The sequence below is a fragment of the Bombus impatiens genome, unplaced genomic scaffold (genome assembly GCF_000188095.3).
Source record: "Bombus impatiens unplaced genomic scaffold, BIMP_2.2 scf_0106, whole genome shotgun sequence".
Taxonomy (NCBI): domain Eukaryota; kingdom Metazoa; phylum Arthropoda; class Insecta; order Hymenoptera; family Apidae; genus Bombus; species Bombus impatiens.
The window spans coordinates 69,807-97,037 of record NT_176525.1 but is presented as its reverse complement, the minus strand read 5'-3'; the positions used below and the strand labels follow the sequence as shown (position 1 = coordinate 97,037).

Here is a 27,231-nt window from a genome sequence, read left to right as displayed (position 1 = left end):
GTTAAACTTTCAATTCGAAGCTCGCGTATTTTGAAATACAAAGAAGAAGAATGTAATTAGATAAATTTCGTTGTTTTTGTAGAACAGTCGTTGCAAACAAAAGCGTAATAAAAGAATTCACATGATGTATTTTGGAGAAATTGGAGAAATATAAAGGAAGGGGTGAACTGAAGAAAAGGGATGGAAGAATAAGCCAGGAGCTGTCATTTACGTAGCCAATTCCGCTGTCAGACGCTATTGGACAAGGAGATTTTAATAGAAACATACGGATAGAATTTTTATGGCACCGAACTTTCCTGATCCAATGAGAAATGTGACGTTTGCAGTTTCATTTCTGCCAGAGTTTCAATTCTTCGACGACGAATTATTTTTATGAAATCAAATTCCTTCCATTGAATTTTCCCTGTTACGTGCGCAAGATGGACAGAAGAGAATTCGCAATTCTGTTCACCGATGACATTGTTATCACAGAATGTGAACTACAGAATTCGTAGTTGTTACGACAAAAATTTCTTCTCTATCGTTCGTTCCTGTATTTTGTCATTTTATTTTATGGAACATATTAAACGTTACGAATAACAGCTCGACGTTATGGAATGTAATTTACTCTGAAAAGGTTCCAGTCGCGACACGTTCAAAAATTTAATCGTAAATTTGTCGTTGAACAATTCTCGCTGCTGAATATTATTTTTCGCAATTTTTATATCATATAATATAATTAATATATTTATATAAGCACATGTACGTAGACTTAATGAAAATAACTGCAATGAAAATATTTTTATCTATAGAATAATTTCGCATAAAATATCAAGCGAGCGATCTTATAATGAATATAATTCAGAGTTGATATTTAAACTCTTTCTCTCTTTGCCTCCGTCTCTTGAATACCACGTCATTTTTTCAAACATCTAAAAAATCGCGTTTATATTCATAGACAGAAGTTGCAAGTGGGTTAACAAAATTTCACACGATAATCGTCAAAGACATGAAACGGAAAGACTCGTTCGTTGTTCAAGGAAAAACGTTTGCAGCGTGGAAAACAGGGAAGATAAAAGTCTAGCACGATTACAATGACGTAATTGGACTCGTGATCGATAAACGTTTGATGCTACTCACCCGTTGCCTCTTCCACCGGATTCGCCACCAGGTCCACTGCCGTTCTAACAAACAAAAAAACAAGTTTATTAAGAAACAAGTTTAGTAACAGTTCGAAAAAACCAAGGGGAGAACGCGCGTTCGCGCGAACGACGGCGCAGGCGTACGAAAAAATATTGTACACAGTCTTTAGAAACGCGTGACCACTGGAACGAAATAGAAAGACAATTCCGAAAATAAATAAAAATGAAGAGAACGTTCGTATCCTCTGATTTCGTTTCTTATTCTTTTTATTAATTGTTCGCGAGAAGCACGCAAAGAGGATTAGAAATTTCTTTCCATTCGTTTTTCGTGGCCACGCACGCACAATGCTTTGCCCTGTACACAAATCAGTCTCTTTTCGTCGACTTAAAAGGTAAGAAAAGCTCCGTTGAAACAGAGAATCGAGCGCTGATCGGAGACTCGAGAGGAAGAGGGTAATTTCTTCTTCGCTCGCAGCAACCCTCTTGCTCTTCAACTTACAACTCCAGGGACGACTAGAAAAAGGAAGAAATTCTCGTTGTTTTCATATATCGTCTTCTTCTTCTTTTTCTTCTTCTTCTTCTTCTTTTACGTGCTACCTTTTTGCCGATGTGTCCTTTCTGCCTCGACCACTTCCTCTCAGTTGTTGACTCAGATTAAAACCTGTCCTCGTGGCCGTTTTCTCTCCGGCCTTGTCACCTTGTCCGTTCCCACCTCTATTGCTCGCAGGCTCGCTTTTTGTCTCTGCGAATTCGCCCCGACTGGCATCGTGGCGTTCAACAACCGCGCAAACCAGAACCAGGAACGAAGCAGCAACTTTCTAGCTTAATCTCTTTCTTCGTTTCCCCGACGAGTACATCCTTTTTCTAACCGTTAATTCCCTCCCCATGGATCACGGGTTTACACTGATACTCGTTAATCAAAAGTTTCCAGGAGGATATTTTGGTTCAAAGGACGACGATTTTAGATCGTGGTGATTTCAGAACGTTGCTGATGTGTTGAACTCTAATAACTTTGCACCATCGAGGTAAAGGATGATCGTATCTTTCGTAGCTTAGCCGTACGAAGAACGTTCCTTTCGTGGTAGGAGACTAAAATTCTTAATCAAAATTATTCACCTTCCAGCGACTCGTTCTATACTTCTCATCATTCCCCCTCGAACAATTTTATCGAATTTCGTTCTCATTCTTACTTCAGTCGTCTAATAACGTCTAGCCGATAATCATATGCGAGCAATAAGAATGGAAATTGCTGTGGAAATTTGATTAGAAAGATTTGTAGTGAATTTTCGTCTTTGATTTCCATCGTTGTCCTTCTTCCTCTCGCTCTCCATTCCCCACCTCTTATCGCCACGTATGCACTCGCCTGCGCCTTATCTGTCTATCCGTCTCGTTCGCCCGGTGTCGCACGAAGGAATGGAAGATTGGAGACAGTGTGTAACAGCCCGTATAAATATAATATCACGTACAATACCTCGTAAATTCTGTCAAGATAGAGATACAATATAAACTTATGGATAGCGTAACAAGTATATTTAGAGTTAGAGCCACAGGTATCTTCTTCGTCCCTTTCTTATTCCTTTCATCTTTCTCTTTTCCTTCCTTTCTCTTATACGCCGTTATTCGCCGTTCGACGCCATCCCCCGTTATCTACCTGTCTCCTTGTCACTGCCCTAATTCTCGATCGTTTCGCGTGAACAGTCTTGCGGAAAAAGGGGGGTTTCTTTTCACCCGAGAAGCTTATTTAGACAACACTGGAGCATGACAATTTTTACTTTGTATTCACCTTTTTTTCTTCGTTTTCTTAATTTTTTTTTGAGTTTTTTCTTTCGTTCGTTTGCTTGCTTGCTTGCATTTTTATTTTTTTCGCCTTAGTTTTCGTTCACGTTTAGCCACGAAGTGGGCGCCTTCGAGCACGTCCTCTGAATGAGAATAACGCTATTAACAACGTATCTCGAATTTTTCTCCTCGCGAAACACTCCGAAATCATTTGATCGGAACGTAGTTTTCGTCGAACCGTGAAGACAGCGACTATTTTTGCGCTTGTAAAGTCGCGTAGCAAAAATACGGAGCGAGTTTTCGATAGTTTAGAATTTTTCTCTAGTATAGGTAAAATGTTTTATAAAATGTTTGGAGAAACTGGATCTATGTATTTGCTTGATAGGAGCAATTGCAATGGAATGATTATGCGTAAATGAACATGAATATGTATAGAGTTGGTGTAATTTATTGGAATATTAATTTACCGATACACTTTATGCGATCAGATTGATTTATGTACCCGCTTTTTCAAAGAAATAATATCATATTTTACATTTTCAGCTAAAATCTTTGCAAAGGTCAGTTATAAGGGAGTATTTAATTCGACATTTTATATCTTTATAACTAATTATATGACGTTCAACGTGAAGCTTGAAAGCGTAGCTTCAGTAGGTTAGCTGGATGTTGTTATAGACTGTTGGGAAATGAAAATCGCGTTACATCGGAAAATCATTTCGCAGAAAGTGCCTGATCCATTTTAACAGCGAATTCTCTCGCAATAAAATTTATACTAAAATTAAAAAAGTAGAAAATTACTTTATATTTAGATTAAAAGTAAAAAGGGTTCTAAGACGTCACTCTACGTATTTGATTATTGAATCCTAAAAATTGCTATATATTAATATCTTTCGTAAAAAGCAATTTGTCTATTATATTCTTTATCTTTCCCTTAACTGACGCCACACATTATCAGCAAATCAAATATTTTCCAAAATTAAATAACATCAACAACCAGGTCTAAGGATACTTTCAACGCTATTTTGATTCCTACAACCTTTTTAGTTAAACAAATCTAAAGATGACCAATTAGAAGAATTAATTTTAATCTTATCTTTTCATCGTCGAGATATGTTGTATTTTTATGTCAAACCACACCACATACGCTCGATAATTCGTAACGATTACGTAGCGTCTAATAAAATTTAGAAATAAAACTTGTAATGTTGTATACTTGACAATTTGTTCAACTCTCTCTCTCTCTCTCTCTCTCTCTCTCTCTCTCTCTCGTGTTATATTACACAAGGGTTAAATCTTACGATGAACGAATTTCCTGGTCCAGAACTAGACTACCTAGGATAGAAGCAAATATAATCAAGAGTGAAAACAAAGCCCTGTTGTTTATTCATGTACCCAAAACGTTATCAATTCTCGACAGAGACGCGCTCGAAGGCATGTTAATTACAACTGAGTAATTACTATACGCGTATAACCTACGTGGAATAGCATCGCTTCGCGAGTATAATTTTGACAAGCGTTTATTTAAGAACGAAAGTATCGTGTACTTATTACAGTGCTAACAAGTTGTCCATTACTGATTAGGCCTTAACAAACGTATGTACCTTCCCCTTATAGGCGTGTTGATCTGTGCGTTTTATGCAACAAATCAACGACCATATAAATTCACTCTACACAGATCGAGAAGCCTCGATTAAATGATTTTCATTAACCGAAAGATAGAGTATCCTTTGTGGTTGGCTTCTCTTCGTCCCTAGATGAGATATGAAATGTTTAGAAAATGGCAAACGACACCGATGATATGAGAAAAAGTGCGATAAAACGATGTGAACGCCTGACAGGACACTGCGACGATTTTTTTGTTCAATAACACGTAAGGAACATTCGTATTGACTAATTATTAATATCATTTTTCGGCGACACTTCTCTGACCAAGATATCTACACTATCAGCCAGAAGTTTGGTACTGTTTAATCGTACTCATATAATAATTAATTAGCGCAGATTTCCAAGTCTTTTTTTTCGATTTAAGATCGATGTTTTAAGTATCGGTAGTAGTCTACGTCGTTTTTATCAGTTTTCGTATTAATAAATTCCTCAGCGCTTTTTTTCTAATTTGAACCACGTACGAATAAATCTTCACATTAAAAAAATATCTAACACTCTGATTCAATAACCTTTGATAAAAAAAAAGTCACATTTGGACAAAGTATTTTAATGAAATAAGAATTTTATCAAGTACGGTAAAGTAGAACCAGAACAGAGCCTTTTAATCATTTATTTTTCAATCTTACTTCGTACCCTTTTACCTTCTATAATTCTATGATTAATGTACCTCGGGCGGTTCACTTTCAAAATGAAAAATTTAGCCGTATTAAGAAACTTCCTACCTGAAATTTCTTAACTTTCGTCCAAGAAAATTGTTGCACTTGGTGAAATGCGGTATATGTAATTCCAATTTTCCGGTGGATAGTGTAAGTAGCTAAGTACTTCTTAAACTTCAATGTTATTCATCAGATGGCCCAAGATTTCTGACATTTACAGAGACTTTTAATTTTATATAAAAGACGATTTTTCATAATCTAAATGTTATTAACATTAGAGAATTTCACGTGGAATTTCGTCGTCGCGGTGTCTCGACGAGGTGATACATTCATGATACAGCTTTCGAGTTGCTGTTGCTTATCCATGCTCTAGAAACCTCGTGTTCAGGGATTGGAATTTTTGAGTCTGATTGATTGATCGATCTGTAATCGATGGACATCGAGGAAGGGGCTGCTGTAACGATTTATGGTATGAATCGGTTGTGCGAACTAACGACGCAGTGATATGTAAGAAGAAATTGATACGTGAGATTGATACGTTTAAGGTGATAGGTGACTAAATACCTAGGCAAATCCTTTATGAATGTTCGCTGTTTTCGCAATTAAACGTTTAAGATTTGGATTCCTTTGATATATATATATGTATATAAGCTGCTTTCTCCTTTTTATAATTATATATTAGATTTATTATACTTGTATATATGTACTTACAGCGATATAAGCTATCTGTTTCTTTAATCTTTAAACGTATAATAGTATCGTACTAAAACTTGAATTAATTTATCTTTTCATCTCAATTTTCTATTCTTGCCTGATACACGACGAATTACGATGAGATTTAGATAACATAATATATTCTAAAGCAGGAAAGGCAGAAGTATTTTTCTTTCACTCATGTTCATATTTACAAGTCTGAATCTATCATCACACGCTTTAGATTTTTCTTTTCGAAATAGAGTGTAAAAGCTGCCTATTCGAGAATTTCTACGAGACATTACGGTAAAGTTGTCTTATCAGGAGAATTATCAGCAACTTGGTGGTCATACAATAGAATTGAAAATTATGAGAAAAGTGGTACTTGTATACAACTTCATCATGCAAATCATTTTTTTTTCCTTTTTTACGTTGAACACGAATCGTAGTTTAAAAACATCGATTAAACTTTACTTGTCAAAATCAGTTATCGTAACATCTCGACAATGCCTACATACATACGTCAATGCCTGCTGCGTGACTAGCACTCAAGGCCACACTGATATTTTTAACCTTTTCTGCTCTCTTAAATGTAAATTCAAGTTTAGGAAAGTTTTTCGCCAATGTGAACTTCTATGCTAAGTATACTGTATCTGCAAAGCTACTGTCGAAGATAACTACAAAAATTTGAAGAACTCTCCTAAAATTGTACAGTTTCTACCGCTAACTTCTAGCAAACTTCTCGGAAAAACAGAACAGAGCGTAGAACGCAAATATTAGAAAACGTAAAGCAACGATTGTATCGCGTTAATAAAATTTGCATACGTATTTTCGCTAACAATATGCATACAGGATTTTCTCCAAATTTTTTCTGTACAAAGAATGTGTTCAAATACCCAATTACGAATGCTATTTCTGGAAATAAATGATCAGATTAGTTTCATTTATGATCGAGACGATTATTGAAATATTCGTTACTCTACGAAACGCAAAGAATTTTTTAATCCGCAACTAATTCTAAGCAACAGCTTGTTTGTGACATGCAATCGTCACTGAAAATGTTTCGTGAAAAAAGTTATATCGAGATATATAAAGATCTAAATTCTTATCACGCATGCCATTTTCCGAAGGAAATAAAAATTTACCTGTGACCAAGATTAATCTACATTGACGCGAATAACGCGTAGAATGGAAATAACTATAAACAGTATGTTTCTCCTTTGTCTACGTATATAAAAAAGCACAATAGCTATAAGTATTGCTGCATAGTACTCTTTCAATGAATAATATTAGCAGATTGACAAGTTATAAGTTACAAACTTTGTCAAACGTAATTAAATAGCAATTAATTTACGTTAACATCTGATTGTAAAATTTCATTTGCTTTTATTATCAAACTTGTTACTATCGTGCAAGCGCGTTTATTAATCCCGATAATCTGTAATTCGTGATTTACAAAATTTCACTAATGATATTACGTATGTAGTTCAATTATGCAACAAGGTCCTGATATAAAAGCCAAATCTTCCTTTAATCTCTTTCAGTGGTTCCGAATCGATCTGAAAAGTGTTCTCTTCTTCGTTTCGTGAAAGTTATTGTTTAACTTGCTTCTCGCTTTAAATACTAAACTCGCATTCAAATCTATTCTTTGACAGAAGGAACAATTCTGAAGGGTTGTTTCAACTTGGTTGCCACTGTGTTTATACGAGCGACTTTGATCAACTTCACGTCCATCACCAGGCAATCAATCGTCCAACCGAAAGTTGCCTACTGTAAACGCAGCTTTATTTAACAAAGCAGCGGCAAAGAATACGCGCGTGCGCGCAGGAAATGTCGGTCACCGGTGTTTTGTTCATAGAAATATGTGTAAAGATAGATTACACGAGTCGTATGTTACCGTGCGCATGATTGAATGCGATATGGAAATAGAAAGAGAACGCTGCATAAAGACTCTTCCTATCTTTGTGTAATCAGACATTGCACACTGACGCCGTTCGTTACTCCGTGTTACACTGACATATTTATTATACGAATGTGCTTCTATGCAACGTTCTTTCCATTGCTATATCGTAGTTTCAGCTTGCTTACGTACTCCATCTTCGTATTTCTATCTTTATGGTTTTGCTTCACCAGACACTCGTAGCGCGTAATTTGTCAGTGAAAAGCGAGAAGTCAAATATAAAAGAGCGCTTGATAAATGAAAGATGGAGTGCGTCACGTTTCTATGTGCCGTAAGCCGACGAAGACATAGGAATTTGACCCATTTTCTTTAGCTCGTTTGTCTTTTGACCGGTAATCGACAAAGAAAAAATGTACTTTTTCATTTCCGCTAACCTCGAATCGAGAGAAGTTATGGGATAGGAAAAGGTTGAATTGCTTTCAAGTGAAATCCAGGAGAATTGGATCGATGAAAGGTACATAATTTCCTTTTCCCTGTTGACGTTTGGTGTTTGATAACCGTTTACTCGACTTTGTCTTCTTACGTCAAGTAATGATAAACGAAACAATGGAATATCTATATGAATGTTTTTAATTGTATAGATATAGATACATTCGTGATTTCTTTTTTAAGTTTATTGTTATTCCATGGCTGTGATGTAAGTAAATTTCTTCTTGCAATTACTCGATTTATCGAATTGTTATATATTTTCTAAACGCTGTAATTGTTAAAATAAATGCTAGGATTTCTATACGTGGTTAATAATTTGTAGATTATATCTATGGAGACATCTTTCTTGAAGGTGATAAAAAATATTGAATTATGGTTGTAAAATGATCGAACGAGCACTAAAATTAGACTTTACCCTTCATGGTTGCCAATAATACGAAGCGTGAAAGGAATTTTGATATTACAGAAGAACATAATATGAAAATATGATGATCGATGATACTGGGAAAGTACGAAATATACGAAGAGAATTTAGCCCTCTAAAGTGTTCAATTAAAAGAACGACATTTCTTGAAGATTAAATTGTAGAAAGAACTGCGCAGGTTTTATCGTGACAAGATATCAAGAAAACTTTGTTCTAAGCTTTCCTGGTAGTATGTTACTGTGACTATCAGATCGGGAACCACTGATGCAGATCAAAGTCAATTGGACTGTAACCTGAAGCTTGCAAGCGTCACTCAATCGTTTTCCAATTTCGCTCGGTTATATCAAGATTTTGTCAGTCAGAAATTTCGTCGCCGACGCATAAAACTAGTCAATAACGTTGTCTTTTTTTTTTATATCCAGATACTAAAACTATAATATGGCAGTGGATTAGATTGTTTTACTAAGTTTTTCTTCTATTTTAGAAACAATTTGATATTCTTGTCGATATGTTTCAAATTTCCGATGGTCATAGTAATTTTACGGTTACGTGTCTTATTATAACGGAGATTAAGCTTCGCAAAAGAGGCGATAGCTTTCCGATGGACGGTGCTCGTGAAATTGTATTGTTCAAACGTCTTTCTCTCGATAAAAATGTATAATTTGGATATGACCGTTCAAAAACGCGAAATTAGATATTACAAAATAAAAGAACGATCATTAAATCAATTCTAAATTTTATGAAATCACAAGTATGAAAAAGAAAAAAGAGGGAAGTGGAACGTTCTGCCGGTTGATTGTATATGAGAACAGAAACGAGCTACGATTTAAAATTCGTGTTTTATCTCTGCTTCAGTGACGTACTAACGAGGACGTCACAGAATTGACGTTTTATTTACACATCGCGGTTGTAACTATAATTAATGCAAGTAACGCGTAAACACGTAGCTGTATGGTATGAGAATAACGCGCTGTAAACACGTCAATGGAAGAGCTTCCCTCATATTGCGAAGCAAACAGCTCCAGTATAATTTGCATTTCATTCAAGATCGAACTGCGAAAACTACGAACAAGCACAATGACCGATATGCATATGTACGAAAAATTGGATCGACTCGCGACCCTATGACCTTAGCTCCTCCATATTGACGAAAAAGTGATATTGTATATCACTTGTGTATGATAAAGTGATGATTGTAGCAATGGAAATGTGAAAAATGGGAAAGTTATAAGAGAGGAAGCAACGGATGAGATAGAAATGTAATTGAATTGGAAGTAATTGAAAGATTAAAGGGACGATAAATGCGGGAAGAATAGTTGTGGGATAATATGAAACAATAAACGAAAATTACGGGGTGAAGAAAACTGACATAAATGCTTCAAAACTGCCACTATTAGGAGAAACATATTATAAAATAAGAAAAAGGACAAGGAAAGTAGAATCGTAGATTTCGTGGAAATTCGTAAAAAATCGTAGAGTAAAGGAAGAACAGCTAGTAAAAAAAACACGAAGAAGATTTAGATAGAAATAATCGAACTTTTAACAACACAAAATTTCCAGCAAACAACATATTAACCAAAAAATTTCCCATTAGTACAAGGAAAGTGAATTATTTAAAAATATTAATCAATCAATTAAAAAAGCTAACAAAGAAAGATATTGACAAAAACCAATCGATAGAATAATGTAATAATAAAAGTAGTAAAAAGTCGTGGGTATATCCAAGATGTAGAAAAGGTCGAAACAACTCCATTCTCTCAGCTACAACCGAGTCAATAATACACAAAAACGGATCGTCTAAAAAAGCTACAGTAGATAAAAACGCAACATAACCAAATAATCAATTCAACGCGAAGAACCAACACGAGCAATGATGAACATAGTCGACGAGAAACGCAAACTACCCCAGCGTGAAATAAATATCGTGTGTACACGTGAAAAATTCAGATTCAAAGAGGGTGAACGGAACACGGGGAGCACGGATAAGCAAGAACTCTGTCCGTATCCCAGCGATAACAAGAACGCTGTGATACGCATGTACATATTTGTGATATGTCGAGCTGTACGCGTGCAACGATAGCGGTATAGGTTGTGCTAATTGCGCTAGTGGAGCAGCCAGTTACAGATCCCATGTGCTAGTCCGGTAGTCATCCCACGGCTCACGCTGTGGTTTATCCTCGAGCGTTTCGAATAAAACGGTCGGCTTAACCGGTCGTTAAATTTGTGGCGATAAGCCGTTTTATGCAGCCAAGAAGATAGCCATCCGCGTGCGTGCAATTGAGCGCCTGCGAACGCTCGTTTACGCTCAATGGCCACGCTGCATCACGGGCTTAATGATGTCAAACGTGCCTCAACAAATTTCAGTCGTATACAATATTTCTGTGAATCACGGCTGATCGATTCGACGATAGTGTTATCATGGAGATTCGCGCGATTTTCAGATGTGTTAAGGGTAACAATGCGTGTGACCTGTTTACAGTGATCAAGGGTTTTAGTGGATTGAATGAATTAGGGTAGCGCGATCGTTTTTCCGATAGACAGAGATCATCTTTGTAAGATGATTATCAGCTATTGAGTTATTACCGACAGAGTTACTAGTTTGGATTTATTGCTAGAGATAAGAATAAATTGTTTGCTTGTTTGTGCTTGCAGATTGTATCGGAGACTATAATATTTCTTGCGTTTTAAATTATACGTAAATAACGGCAAATAGTTTTATGATATAAAAGATAATATATTTTTTGTAGATATTTTACTGTTGGTTTATTATGCTCGGCTTACTTTTTGAATGTTCATCCTCTTATCAGCTGTATATTTATATGCATATATTTATACACTTGTTGATACAGTGTTTTTTGTAGAACTTGTTCAAAATGGGATCATAGAGACTAATATTTAGGTAGGTATACTGTTACATAACTTTCCTATATATGTAGCACCCTGTATATTATTGTATAATTATTTTAGCGTGGTTTAAGTATTTAATTTAAGACCAACATCGACAAGTTGATTAATCCTCATATTCTCACAGCTATTAGACTAGCGAAATTTGTAAAATACTGTATACCACTAAAATTTCATGTCACGTTATTGTTTTCGCTTTTGTTTCTGTCTGGCTACAGTTTGCTATATCTTACTTCTATAAAGCTTAATGCCATCCATTCTCGGATGCCTTTAGAATTCGACGAATTGATACGTTTAGAAGCTATAAGGAAGATTTATCTATAAAAAAGTTAGCAAACAAGTGGAGTCTGTTAACAGTTGATGTAAGATGTAGAATATTGACGAAACTTCCGCCGTGTTAATTATAATTCTTCTGTAGAATATGATCATGGAATAGTCAGCCAAGTTAGAAAATAATATTCGTATGCTTTTCTTTCGATCGTGAGACGCTGCGATCCTTTATATCTTCTTTTTATCATCAAATAAGATTTATATACATAATATAGTGAAAAATGATTTGAAGAAATGAAATGAAAAATTCTTTTATTTGAAATTGTCAAATCTAAGAAGAAGATTCCATTTTATGCTTTAAAAGCGACGGATAAATTATTGCACGTTCATTTCAATACTCATCTATTCATTCAATGAGACGAATAAATTACTAACAAAGAGCAACATTAAAAAGTGTTCTCATCCAAAAAGGTACTGCAATACGACGTTTAAAGATGCTGGAAACGTTTTTTTAGTTCGTGGTAGAAAAATTTCTACAGCAAAATGGCAAATCGTCGAATAAATATCTTCGGTACTGAGAAAGTATGACAGTACAAAGTTGGAAATCCATGCGTACAAAAGTCAAGAATGGATCGTGTATATGAATACAAAGTTTGTATTACAAACTCCAAGTAGATTTTTACAAATACACACGTAGAAAAATTCAAGTTTCGAAATCTTGATTGTACAAAATACCGTCGACGTCTTCGTAAAAATTACGCATGTACAAAAGCTATGTTGCTCGTTATATTCACCAACTTTGCATTTTTCGAACTGACGCGCTTTTGAATTAAGACATTTACCGAATACTCGAGATTTGTTAGGTTTTATACCAAGTCAGTTTTATAGTCCTGTTGTTCGTAATCAATTTCATTTAGATCTTCTGGATGTAAATCGTGCCCTACTTTACAAAAAGAGATCTTTTGTAACATCCTACACAGCTTTATAAATATTTCATGACTTACTAACACTTTACTATGCTCGGTGTTTGCACAAGTTACATTGTACGTCGCTACACACAGGTCCGATAGTTTAATAGAAAAATTTGTGAAACTTTTCAGAGAAATAATCATTTTTAGTATTATTTACACTTTGCTAATGAATTCTCAATAACAGAGTCAATTGACACAGACAAAGAACGTCATTAAAACACGAATAAAAATCAATTACTGCATTATTAAAAAAAAAATCTATGAACGCAATACAAAAATTTCTTCAACTTTTAAAGAGAAATATAATTCTACCATTCCTAGCTTGTGTCTACGTTAATTTTGAATATCTTAATAAGGATTAATTATTATGAACAGAGCAGGTGTCATTAAAATCTGAATAAAAATGAATTACGATGTTAAAACGTCCAGATATTACAAAATAAAAGAAATAATATAATTTACGTTCAGAAGTACGTTAAAAGTATCTCTCTGAGAAGTTGGGAAGAATAAACGATTTGAACGAGCACTACCTCATAAAATATCGAACTTTAATATAGCAGCGCAAGGCTGTTCGCATGATTCGCGCCACCCCCGAGATAATAGAACTCCTGAAGTTCATACTTCCGGCTGCATGATGTAGGTCGTAGCGTGCAATAATTTCGCTCGTCGTGAATTGCAGAGAAACACGTGGGTCCGGTGTCCCGTGATAAATGATCAAAGTTAAATGCGCTCCTTTTACGAGTCGTGCAAGTATTAAAGAAGGATTTACATGATCACTGGAACTTTGAACGAGCCAGCTAATCCGCGAAATATATTTCCTTTTACCGTGTGCTTTGTTTGCGAGAATTGAAATTAAACCGATCGACATTTGGATGTCGCGCGTGCGCGACGTTTCAAAAGACGGTTTGTGACAGTAAAGTGATGAATTTTACAGAGTTTCGACGAACACTGGATGGAATAACAGAGATCTTCGGGACAAACGAGTTTTACAATTGTACGAGTGAAGTAGAGAGCAAGGTGACGGTTATCGAAGCTGACGTTGCAACAGATGCGCAACATTGTTGATGGAAATGTACTGAGAAATTAGAAAGAACAAGTGATAGATGTGCTACGAACAAGCAACGATGAGTGACTTAAAATTACGAAATGCAAATCTTCTATAGGAACGCTATGTATGCTACAGGAACGATATTATAATGACGCGGAGCAAATGAAATTTTTAGAGTAATTTTTGTTACGATAGATTTGTCTAACGGGTGTTAAAGAAGCTAGTCAAATAAATGTGTGCTTCTCTAATTCATGAATTAATTTGGATTGAGAAATGTATGAGCTATGCTATTTCTGTAAATCTTTTTTTATAAAAATTATTTTCTAATATACGTTAATTCTAAATTCTTCTTTATTTTTATCTTACCTATTATTTTTCAACGACGAATAGTTCAATTTGGTCTCTTGAACAATTAATATGGATCGTAATGTACACTTTCTCAAATTAACGTTTTCATTAGATATTAAATCATTGATCGTTCCACGTGTTAGAACGAGTCTTTCTGGACACGTGTTTAAAATTGTGAAACACGACAGAGGAATATCCGACAAAAACGAGAAAAACGTTACGATACTTTTAATTGCCAGCCTTTTCTTTATTTTTTCTTTTCATATTTCTTTAAGTTCTTTCTATACACCGTTACCGCTCTCAGGCTCCTGTTATGCATCATTCCTTACTTTCTTAACCGGAAAATCTACGTTGAACCAACGAATTTGCCCCTGTTCTCCAGAAAGTTAAGAACAGAGTCTAATTATGTGTTACTCTTTTAGAAACTTTTTCTTGCCTCGAGCAATTTGCTTAAACTGCAAAACAATTCCTTTACGCGGAGTTAAGATGAAGACATAACAAGAGCATTTATAAAGTCTGATCCACTTTTTTCAGTCGAACATCAACTAAATTGAATGGATTACATTCTCCGTTTCTTTATTGCAATTAAAACGCCGATATTAATGCAAATAGAAAAAGATTATCAGCTTGTTTCTAATTATTCTTTGTTCCTTTCTCTTTTACTTCAAATTTATTTTCATCCTTTAATTCTGACCATGTTTCGATTAAGAGAAGGTTACTTTTAACTCAGTTCTCCCTTTTTTGTTCTTTGTTTATAATTATAAAATAGTCTCGAAGTGAGTATTTAATTTCAGTTGGCAGGTTCGTTTAAAAAGCTCGTTTAAAATTGGATCGATCAAGGACAGGATATTTCAGTGGATAATTCATTACACAGAGAAAATTAAATAAACAAAACGAATCAAAACATTTTTCTCTAAATATCTATCTCAAACTACTATCTATTAGGAAACCAATGGAACATCTAAATATATATCAGCGATGCATAGATCGAATCAGCGTCTCTCGATCTCGTTTTCCTTTCCCTAAAACTTACGCTTCTCATATCATATCATCCTTTCTATTTTGTAAACATAAACATCGTCCTATGTTTATTCATCCCTTTCAAAACACCGTACGCTTCTGCGCAAAAATTAAAACAGACGAGAGAAAGGAAAACAGTCCTAAGCAGCTGTAACATTATTTTCACGTAGCTGACACTTGACTAGATGGTTCGAGTATCTACGCATTCCATTCCCCGGAAAGCAACCGGACACAACCTTTTAGACATCACGATCGACATCACCAATACCACCAATGTCGACCATTTTCTCACTCTTTCCCCTACAAGTTTGCCCCTGTCGTAACCCAATGCCTCTAGACTCGCTTCCGTGCATGAGCCAGTGAGATGCAACCCGAGCTACACGTTTCCCTCGCCGCGCGTTTGCCAGTTATCACACGAAAGCTTCTTACCCTACGTAATATTCTGCCCCCCTGGAGAATACACGGCTAAACGGTTTCGTTACGTTATTAATTGACACAAAACTACCGCGTAGACTATAATACCATTACAATACGTGTTTAGATATACCTTTTGACGTGTGCATGTACTCGTGTGTTCTTGTTTGTATGCGTATGTATGTATACGTATGTGTGTGTGTATTCGTATGCGCGTGAGTCAATACACGTGAAACGCGTGGGCGTGCGAGTAACGCGCGTCCGTGAGAGAACAACCGGGGCTTTCCGCGAGAAGCTTCGCATGCCGGAAACGAAGCAGCTTAACAGTAGTATCCGTCGAGTATGACCCTTATGGCGGCCTTAGCCACAGCAAAGCCGGGACTACACGAGTGTTCGAGGCTCGCCGGTAACAAGCGGTTTGATCTTCGGTTACGGAGGTAAACTCTCGAACTTCGGTCGCGTTTCCACTGTGAACCCTTGTCCACATTACACTGTTCTCTGGATTTTACCGTCCTCTGGATTTTACTACTGTCTCCTGGTTTCGAGCGTTTCTACGTAACTCGTTCTACCTTTGCATAAATCAACATTGATTTTTTAATCTCTAGTTGATTTACTAAGATCGATGTCATACTTACGTGCTAGACACTCGTGTGGCTTATTTATTTTAGTTCTATTAGTAATAAATATTTAGTTTTTATTTTATCTTCGACGATACTCGTTCACGAGATTGATTGCCAGTTTCTCGCGCACTACCCGAAGAGACTAGGATTTTAATAGGCGAATATCCCGCGAGACGGGAACTCTATCGCGTGCCTAATCAGCTGAGCCAGCCTGAAATACGGACCTACTTGGAGCGGACGCGATCTTCCTACTTCATCGATCCCCGACGATCTTCTCTCGCGGAGATCGCTGTACTTGTATAACGACGCCACGCGATTTCTCAGTTTCGAAGATGATCCCGCGTGTAGAGTGCAAGTTCCAGAAGCTGCGCGAACTACTCGAAGATTCCTGTGAACCTGGACTCACGAGTACACATCGTCGAATAACGTCCGCGTGTTTCGAATCCGAATTGGCATGGAGAAACTTCTCGTTCTTGTCTTTGATTGATCTTCTTCTCTTATGGAAAAATCGAGAACCAGTTCGAGATTTAAATGGAAGCCGAACACGACGTTCCATCGACATGGATGTCTAAGATTCCTGCATTGTATAAACGAACCTTGCTTTTAGACACAGTTTTCTGTTCCATTGATTTGAATTTTAGTAGGAAGCATCTTGATAGAAATATCGAATGATGTGGAAACGTTATTCGATGACTGATACGAAGATCCAAAGGAATCTTTGAATAATTTCAGCCTCGTATTGGACTGGAAAAAGACCGCTAAGAACGTGTTAGACACAATGACACCGTGACAATATGCATATACAATATCCATGATCGTTAGAATCGTACAATATAGATACACAGTTAACGTCACTAGACGCGAGTACGTATCTCTTGTTTCGTTTGGATCTTCATCCTTGCTTACTTGCGCCTTAATTCGTTTCATATAAAAGTGAGAAATGGTACACAATTGGTCCGGGTGTTTGTTCGTTGGATCTCGTTCACAAAGCGTTTCAAAAGAGAGATGGTCGTGTGTTCCGCGAACGTAAACGGAATTCACGATCCTTCTACGTTTTGTTGGAAATAATACAACAAAGGAAAGGTCGGTTAATGCGTGGCGCCTTGATCATGGTCGAATAAAACGTATTTATAGGCTGTTCGAAGATACAGAGGAGACTCCCTCGAAACTTCGATTCATCTCTTCTTATTTGATTAAACGTTCGTTACAATGCATTTCGCGTTACTTTCAGATCGTAAAGATCTGATTAAAGATCAGAAAGATCTGAGAAATTCACTTTTGCTCATGAGTTGCAAATATGCAATTGTGCTTTTTGTTTGCCATTACGAATAATTGATTTCATTGTTTCTCATCTTGGTCTAGCTTTTTCGATTTTCTCTTTCACTTTCTCTATGTTTGTGAAATTCTGAGATCTAAGTACGATACGACACGACGATCAACAATGATAATTGCAAGTGAATTCAATCGTGAGAAATGGAATTAATAGGTGGCGATTCCTTGTTCCAAAATTTTCAATTTTCCAAATTACATACAATTTCCTTCCTGTATCTCCTATTACGTGATGAAATAAATTAAAAAATGTACAAATTAGCAATGTACGATCAACGACAAACGATACATTTTTCATATGAAAACACTTTCTATATTGAATTTCTTGTAAATTGATCTCTTATTGAATTTGAATTGCTTGGATTTCGCAAAACGTCAATAATTTTCCAATAATCCCATTTAATCAACCTACGTTCAATCGTTTAAACTCGTCATTAAAGAGCTTCAAGCAATAGAATACGTGTATTTTACCTTTTAATCACTTGTGTCACTTAAACGTGGTTATTGTTATTGCTTTCGGAAAGAACGTTTTCTATGAGCGGCACGTGTCGCCGCATGGAATTGTTAAGCGCACGTCTAACTGCAATTTCGTTGTATTAGAAAAAGTAACGAGGAACGTTAGCAGCATGAAATCTCGAACTATACGGCATCGTATCTTGAAACTATCGCGTCCTTTGTTCCTCGCTACCATAAATTCGCAATAAGCAGCTCGTTCTCTTTTCTCATCTTTCAGAAGAAATGGGATTCCAGCGTTAAACGTGGCTTTTATCGAAGGTATTTGATTTTACGATCACGCGTAAAATGAGATTCTTTCGAGATTATGAGAAATGTAATTTATTTTATAATAATTAATTTCTACAGCTTCAACGTCAATTTTATCGCCAATCGATTGGCATCGTTCAAAAGAGAAACTTTTATTTATTCATAGATAACGAAGGTAATTGGAAATTCCAAAGAATTTTATTTCAGCTCGTTTTATAGAATGTCACGTAAGCCTCCTCTCATGCTCCTATCTGATCCAATTTTCAACAATTACGATGTGTATCATGTAGCGTGTAATCGCATGATCCTAAAACGACAGTAATCTTCGTAGAAAGACATTTAATCTACGGTAGCTGTACATCACCAGAATAATCCAGCAGCTTCCTGTTCAATGTCCTACATATTTCATAAAAACAAAACGCCAATAAACATCGATAAAAGAAACAAAGTTTCGCTTCGTTTTGTACAAATCGAAAGAACTTTCACGTACAATTACAAATTTCTTAAAAAAGAAACGATCGAATCGAATGGGAAAAAGTTAATGGAACAATGCAATCAGCGAAAATAAGTCCTGGAGAAATAAACGAAAAAAATTGTATTTCTAAAGCACGAGTGAAAAAACAGACACTACTGGCAATTAAATGCTTGATCAATATCAAAGGTACTCGAATCACCACGCCGGTACAACAGCAAGATCGAATGGAAAAAGGAAGCATTACAAAATTGCTGTAGAACAATTCACTGGATACAAAGAAACTTTAATTTTTGAAAGTCTGTTAACAATAAGACCGACGGCTATGGATTAATTGAAAATTTATCGATACCAAGCTTCCATTTCTGGTTTCGTTTGACGTGGTAGGTTTCTATATTTTGACACTGACTTAAAATAGACTGATCTTTACGGAACGCAGAGGAAAGCTTGTTTCTCGAGGAATTATTATTATCTTGTAACACGAAAAAGTCAGTTTTAATTTTTTATATTGTTTTTCTTGAAATAACATTGTCACGTTTAGGAAATAAATATTTCATAATTTTGGAAGGAAAAGATTTTACAAATTAAAGGAAATCTATGAACGATTAAATCATAAGTAGAGCGAGAATGAACCGTGTTCTAGTAACTCGATGAATAAGTATTAAATCTTTTAAGCTTACTTCTGTTTGTTATGTAAATTTATACAAAAAGGAGGTCAATTTTCTATTAAAAACGTAATCTCACTAAATTTTCTTCTACTCGTTGCACAAAGCTTTTTCTACAACGCGTCGAATCTTTTAAAAACTTTGAAAAGAGATTTGGTGTATGAATTTCCCTTATGTTGATGCAACACAGTATGCAAAAGTCTTAGATGTAAAACGCCCAGTATTTGTTAACTTTGATATCATTCTTCTGGAAAGGCATTTCAATCCAACAATTAGTAGCTACCCCCTCACCCTTACTGTTATATCGATTAATTTAAATTAATTATTATTTCGTATGATCTGCTGTGCCAACACTAATCATTTTTTTTGCTTATTTCGCTTTTTACATTCTCCTCACTCTCTTCTTAGTACCTGTTCCTAAAAGCTGACTTTCTTGTCATCTTTTTCTCCTAGCTCGTTCTAAGTGACTTCATACAAAATTCCCCACATGGTACGCATTCTCCTAAATCGAGGTCAGGCTTCTACTACAGCATTATCAAGAAATCTGTTGGGCAGGAAAAATCATAAAAATGCATCACCATCCTCTACACCATTATCATCTCTTTTACATAACACGTAGAATCATATCCAAAAGGTATATTTAACTACCCTTATAAAACCAATAACCTAGTTCGTATAAAACTTTCGCAAATTGCAGTATGAGCCTGTGTTCCTATTATTATTAAACATGAACTTTGTCCCTTCTGGCAACACGACCTTCCCCTACACCAAGCCATTTGCTATTTAACACGACCATAGCCGACAACGCCCCTCGATAATCAACCCTTCGCATAAGGGTCTGATTGCTAATTATCCAGTCACGTGGATACACCAACCATCTCACCGCAATTTCCCTTTCCTCTCGAATATCGCTTTGGAACGAGGGCCACGACAATTCTCCCGACTTTTTGCTGCTATTGACATCACCGGCGAATCACGTCTCGAAAGACCAGGCGGCCATCCGGCACGAGTGGCACGATTCGCCAATTACCAGAAGAATCGATCGGCCGACCGAGCGTGATACGTGCCCCCAGGCTCTGACTAATTAAACAGAACGCGTGGTTGTTGGTCAGATCCCGAGCCACGACTCCGCGATCGCCTCGTTATTCTAGATAAAGGTGGGATTTCTTATCAGCGTCACATCTATGCGTAAATTTCGGTTTTACGCGTCGTTCAAACGCAGAGATTTTCCATCGGTGTGAGATGATTTATCATGATACATCGAAGAACACTTTTTCGCATACTTCCAAGCGACTTTTAACTGTCGCATATGTGTCGCAATATGACCGTGGACGCTTTCATTCAGTTGCACACGGCGTTCGAACACAGAGATTTCTCTGATAGTCCCACCAAGTTCCTATTTCCATTTTGATCGATCTTTATTTCCATCAACTTTCTTCGAATCATCCTTTTCGTTTTTAGTCACAAATCCTCGTTAACTATAATTTTCAGCTATACAGGGAAGTAAGATAGATTGCAAGTTCAGTTCTTATCAAATTTTACGTAAGTGAATTTCTTATATATAAAAGCATCGAGGTTTGTAATAAAAAAAGGAAGGAATATTCTATAAAAATCTGACTTGTTGAGAGAACTATATACATATATTAGACGGAGTAGTAAGTTTATTCGTGTTTTCATAAAAGAGCACATTTGATGTTGCTGCTTTTATATGAGATCCGTCTGACCGAGGAGTAAATTTATCTTATTTCTTCATCTCTTTCCTATGGAAAAGTTCAAATACAGTTTCACATTCTCCAAATAATTTATGCAATATTCTTCGAAGTGTATATACCAGTGAAAAACGGACGAATCTATTACTCAACTCAATAGTTTCTCGTGTGTCAATGTGTACTCCGAATCGCGAGTGTATTCTGTTCGTCACATTTTTTACCAGTATGAGATATTTGCATTATGATACATTGAAAAAGCACACTTCTAAACGATTTGCAAGAAGCATACTTCTGGTTTCTATAAATGATTTTCAAACGCCGAAGAAAACCTCTCCTTTCTTTCGACGACGATGAAAGTATACTAAAGTGCAAAATAATTTATTAAAGATTGCGAGAATTCAGAGAACAAATATCTAACCTCGTTTTACTCAGAAGCTATACCGATTAACTCTATAAATTGAAAAGTAATGCAAAATGTGTTCAATGTTATAATCTTCTTTTTTTAATTTCCTTCAATTATATGGATATTTATGTCATTTTCTTGCTGCAAATAAATTTAGGGAAATAAATTATTCGTTGCTTTGAGAAGTTTAATTATACGCTGTAATTACCTATGCGGATAATAAAATTGAAAAATTTACAAAACTGCAATTGATCAGTTTGTGTTCTGGGGAGCTTAAATAACAAATACACAAAAAAGACACTGCGTCTAGTCGAAAATGTCTAGACGTTTATCTAGGCGATAACATCTAGACTTAGACATTTACTTTCGCCGCTCATAGGAAATCCCACCTGAAGATAACCGGAATCGCGAACAGGTACAGTGCCCGGTTTTCTTCCTCCTTTCCCTAAAACACTAACACCAAATGTACGTACGCACGATCAATTAATTTCTAGCTTAATTAAGAGTATTATACGGCTGCGAAGTCTTTAGATACGGAAGCATATACTTTGGACGTATGTACGACGCGAGTGTGTTACGCCTGTTCGTTCATCATTGCATTTACACTACACGCACGTTCGAATGTGATCGAACTGTCTCATAGTACGACCATTCGTACGATTGCACGAGTTCATGATCGTTGCATCGGCGTGCTTTTGCGTCTCTGGCTTTATCCGTTCGATTATGAAACTATTGCGGATTCGTGTTATGCGTTGAACGGTTATCGGTACACGGAACGCGATCGATCGTTTCGAGATATCGAAATGGTATGCGAGCAGAATCTTAGCTGCTCTCGTTCGATCGTTTACGAGCGTGTGACGTAGGTATATCGGACTAGGAAGCGAGAACAGAGTGATTGTTATGGGGTTGTTGAATCACGCTATCGACCTATGGTTTCGGAATAACGTGTGCTAGGTACTGAAGGTCGTGGGTGCATTGTATATTCAAATAGCGAGCGAGGTTTTAGAAAAATTCAGAATAATAAGACCATCGACTCGAAATCTAAATATCTGTTTCTCGTTTCAGATTTCAATGAAATCTTCTTTTATAGATATCGTAACAGAATGCATCTTGATTTTTCAAGAAATTGGAAAAAATTCAGAAATGTTTAAAAGTAAGAGCGTTAAATTCCGGTCGATTGATTCAATTTTTCTCTCCATAAAAGAAAAGTGGCAAACATTCTTTCGTTAATTATATTTTCCAAAAGATACCAATAGCTATGCAACCGTCTTATATTACACCCCATTGTATGATAACCGTTTCAAGAATATACCTACGTGCCGCATCGCGTAGCTATCGAGCGTTTAATTATCTTCTATCGTACTATCAGCGTATATAGTGTCCACTAGTTACGAATACTACGAGATGCACGACAACAATCGTTAACTTTACTCACTGATCGCGAATCTTCGATAGAACACACCCTTAACCACCAGGAATAAAACGTATAAATTACCAACGTGTAAAAAAACAAGTTTTCCCTCCACGATTAATCGTGTAAATATTCACAGAAAGATTCACTCGCCGAGTTTCTTCGAATTAACGTAAATGGAAACTCGTTGAATCGCGGAATTCTCTAGTTTCGCGACATTCGTGTAACGCGCGGGAAGAATAGAACGGAAGGAAGTACGTAATGTATTGTCCACGTAATATCTTGTCACGCGAGTTGACGTGATATCGACTTTTGCGTCTTCACGCTCTACCAAACGGAATATATCGTGTAGTAAAATGCGGGGAACACGTGATCGACGAGAACTTTACCTTCGTATTAGATCGAAGAGCGGAACAGATTCGAAGTTACGTTATTTCAATGCAATTCCGAGATAAATCGTGATCTACGTTATTACTCGTATAGTACAGTAGAAATAGGATTTCTATAGAAAGACTTATGTTCTGAAAAACAATTTGGCAGGACCTTTTCTTTTTTAACTCTTGATATGTTGTACGTAATAAAAATTGTAATAAATGTAGGAAGATCGAATGGCTAGTATTTGTAAAAGGATTTCTATTGGTTTTTCCTTAGTAAGAAAATTCTGTTAAATTGAGATTTCTTGGAAATCTTCAGATGTTCTGCATCGTTTGTCTTCTTTCCTTTTTCTACAAGATTTCTTGGTTTTCGGGCAGTTAAATGCTTCTATCTTATTGACAATGAATTATTCTTAAAAATTAATTTTTAATTAATTTTACTATCTATAAGACTCACGAATGGATTTAATTTCATATCTGCATGCATCGTTTATATGTTGCAAAATTATAATTAACAGTCTTTTAGACAGTTGTACTATTATACACACAATTATTCTAAGCACAATAAATTAAATTTCCTCTTCTTTATGTTACAATTTCAAATTATATTCAGACACTGAGATCTAGTATGCGAACATTATTTTACAACTCGTCTAATTATCAACAAATAGAACGTTTCCAGATATTTTACTAAAGTTCGTCGGAAAGAACGATTAGTTTTTGTTGTTCTTTAAATTGCATGTATTATTAATTGAAATGTCAATTCCCCAGGCAAATCCAGAATAAGTTGGAATTACGTCAGCGTTGCTTTTTATTGCTTTCGCGGGATCGATAAACGGTTGGATACGAATCACGGAATCCATGTTTCCCTGGCGAAACTATCGTCGATCAGACAAATATCATCGTGTTCCCCGTGAATCGAAATATCGGTGATTGGTGAATCCATTTTCCTTTTCGCTCCTATTCGTTCCTTTACGCCTTCTCGGAAGCGATTGATTTCGATGTGCATGAGATGAGCGAGATTCTTTCCTCTTTATTTTTCAATCGTGCCTGCGCGATTTGCTTCCCACCATTTCTATTTTCGAACATTTTTCTCGATAAACTACCCTTAACGTTGTACGAGCTTGTGCTTTCAGCGCGCACTATTCAGAAATTCGTGCGATTTAATTCGGAAGAAGCACATAGTTACTTGTTACTTACTCGAATTTCTTTAAGTCATTTTAATTCCGTTATTAAACCTGACGTAGGTCGATGCTGAAGATGAACGTGTTAGAGTGGAAGCTTCTTAAATACTATGTTCGATGGTCGACTATAGCAATGGCTAATAAAATTATACGACTTCCTAAAAATACAATTTGTTGAATTTATTTAGGAATTCAAATATCGTAACACGTACTGGAAACGTAACAATTGGCTACACTTTGTAATAAAAAATGAATGAAATTAATAAAAGAATCGATACGTATGATATAGAAAGGAAACGGTTTAAGTATTTCTTTATATTTAATATATATCGATAAGTAGAAACTTTTGTATTAAAGTTTGATTTACGATTTTCTTAACTTGAAAATTTTGTCACTTGTATCACTTTCTTCTGCAAGTCTTTTAAACGACGCAGTCGATCATTGGTCACGTAACAATTGAATCATCGATTAACATTGAACGTAAAATATTAATATTTTTAAGATAGTACAATTTTAATAGCCACTGTATAAGATTAAGTTAATCGTCCAGATGTATCGATAGATTGGAATCTCGTGACTTGTAAGTACATCACTTGCATCGATAAACACTATAAGTATCCTAAGGAAGCCTTCCGTCTTCCGTGTGATTCTAATACTTTTTAAGTACAAATGCGCACTGTTTCGCACATCTCTTTATTTACGCGCTATGTTATAATATCGAATTGCGTGTGCGTGAATGCGGGCGGAAAAGCCACGAGAGAAAAATGGTGAATGGAGACGCGCGGAAAATCGAGCGTCACTTTGTTCATTGTGGGAACCTATGAAAGACTTGTCGTTCCCCTGCATGTATTGGGGAAACGTTAATTGACCGAATAATACTTAGCCTCGTCTCGCGAATTCCCTCGTCAGACCGCGCAGGCACGCGGCTCCTACTAATACTACCTTAAAGCGTATCGATTATTCAAGCACCATCTAATTATACCTATGATCTATTTTAATTAAGTGTAAGCCTCGTTTATTTTAGCGTTCGATGCGTCCGCCGTTTTGCCATAGTTACTTGTCGTAATTTCTAAACGGCGGCCTCGAAATCGATCGAATCGTCGATCACGATCACCGATCGATCTGCTTTTGGATTCATGCACCCAAAATTCTCATCATCTACAAGTATATTGCTTGGCCAAGCGTCAGTGACGTTGCACTTGCTGAATTGACTAGTACCATAGTTCATTATGTCGTTTATTATATCGAAGTTCGTAATTCGGTCCTGCGCGTCTATCTCGGTCTTTATTTTCGCGGTCGACGCGAAAATGGACCACGGGGACGTGATTTACGCCCGGCAAAGCTTCACTCCCGCTTTCTTCTATCGTAGTATCGTATTACATTAGTATTGACTGGATGCGCCATATCGGATGGCACCACACATATGGTTACACGTTACGCGCGAAATCGTGCTTAAATTCGTATGTTGCTTCGCTTTACAGTCCATTTGTACGCGTACAACGTACTCGACACTCGCTAGCGAAAAGAAGCATTGGAAAATGTCCTGATAATAATTGTATCGGGTTGTATGGTCACTGGTATTGAACTGTTAAGATAACTTTCAAGGAAATGGTGTTTTCCTACTGGTAGAAGTCGAGTGATATAAGTTCGTGATTGTATTACACTTGGTTCTTTTCTACGTTTTACAGCTAAATTGTGATTTTGGTTTCATAATAATGTATAAAATTAATACTTGTGAGTCGTTTCTCTAGACTTACGTCACTCGGTTCCTTGTCGAATTCTGTGCAGGATGTTAAAAGATTCTTCGATATATTTTTAACATTCATTTTATCTACCGATCTGAAAAAGATCTGTGCGTGTATTATAATTCAACATATTAAACGAAGATGAGACTCCCGCTGTTCGAAAAACAAATTTTGTGAAAAGAAAAGAACATATCGTACGAATGAAAACAAGTTCTAATTTTTAGGAAGTGTTTTTACAACCTGTCATTAATAGTGAAAGTTACACTTCATCAGCCATTAACATCCTGCGCATAGAATATGCCGGAAAACCTATATTACTAGAACACAATATAAACCAATTACGACAATGCTCAACATACTCCGCAAATCAGGTTCTATAAATTACTTAATCCTACGACTTGACCCAATCTCCGAATCTCGAGTACGCCTTACAAAGATTTTCGTGTCCTCACTTTATCATTATACTCACTGCTGTGGGTCCCTGAGAAATGGTGGTCTCCTTGGAATCCTCGACTTCCTTCAGTTTCTCCTCTGCCTTTCGTTCCTTCAACGCTTTCAGCAACTTCCATTTTGATCCAGGTGGACCAGGACTCACCTGGCCCTCTTTTAACGTCGCATCCGAGCTACCGCACGACGAGGAATCAATTTTGATTTTCGGCAGGCTCAAGGTCGCCGTGGTAGCCGTTTCTGCACTACCGGCTCCATCGCGCTCGAGGCCTTCAAGGACAGTGCTCTCTGAATCCCAAGCACCCGGGATGCTGACAGACACCTCGCTAGGCGGTACACTTACGCTACCTTCTCGAGAGATTGGTTCAGAGCCAGGATGGATTTTTTCGCCGTGTCGAAAAGTCGAGCCGC

General features: G+C 36.4%; 1 protein-coding gene across 9 annotated transcripts in view; it reads right to left on the bottom strand.

The window, feature by feature from the left end:
• LOC100744677 overlaps positions 1 to 27,231 on the bottom strand; it is a 126,354-nt gene that overhangs the window by 92,946 nt on the left and 6,177 nt on the right. For 7 of the 9 annotated variants that reach the window (XM_012380705.3, XM_033318646.1, XM_033318647.1 and 4 more), the window contains exons 2-3: positions 26,843 to 27,231; positions 1,120 to 1,163 (exon numbers count right to left, since the gene is read on the bottom strand). In XM_012380705.3, coding sequence (XP_012236128.1) covers positions 1,120 to 1,163; positions 26,843 to 27,231 — 433 coding nt within the window. The remainder of the gene's footprint in view (positions 1 to 1,119; positions 1,164 to 26,842) is intronic. The other 2 variants (XM_033318650.1, XM_033318645.1) reach the window with 2 other exon arrangements.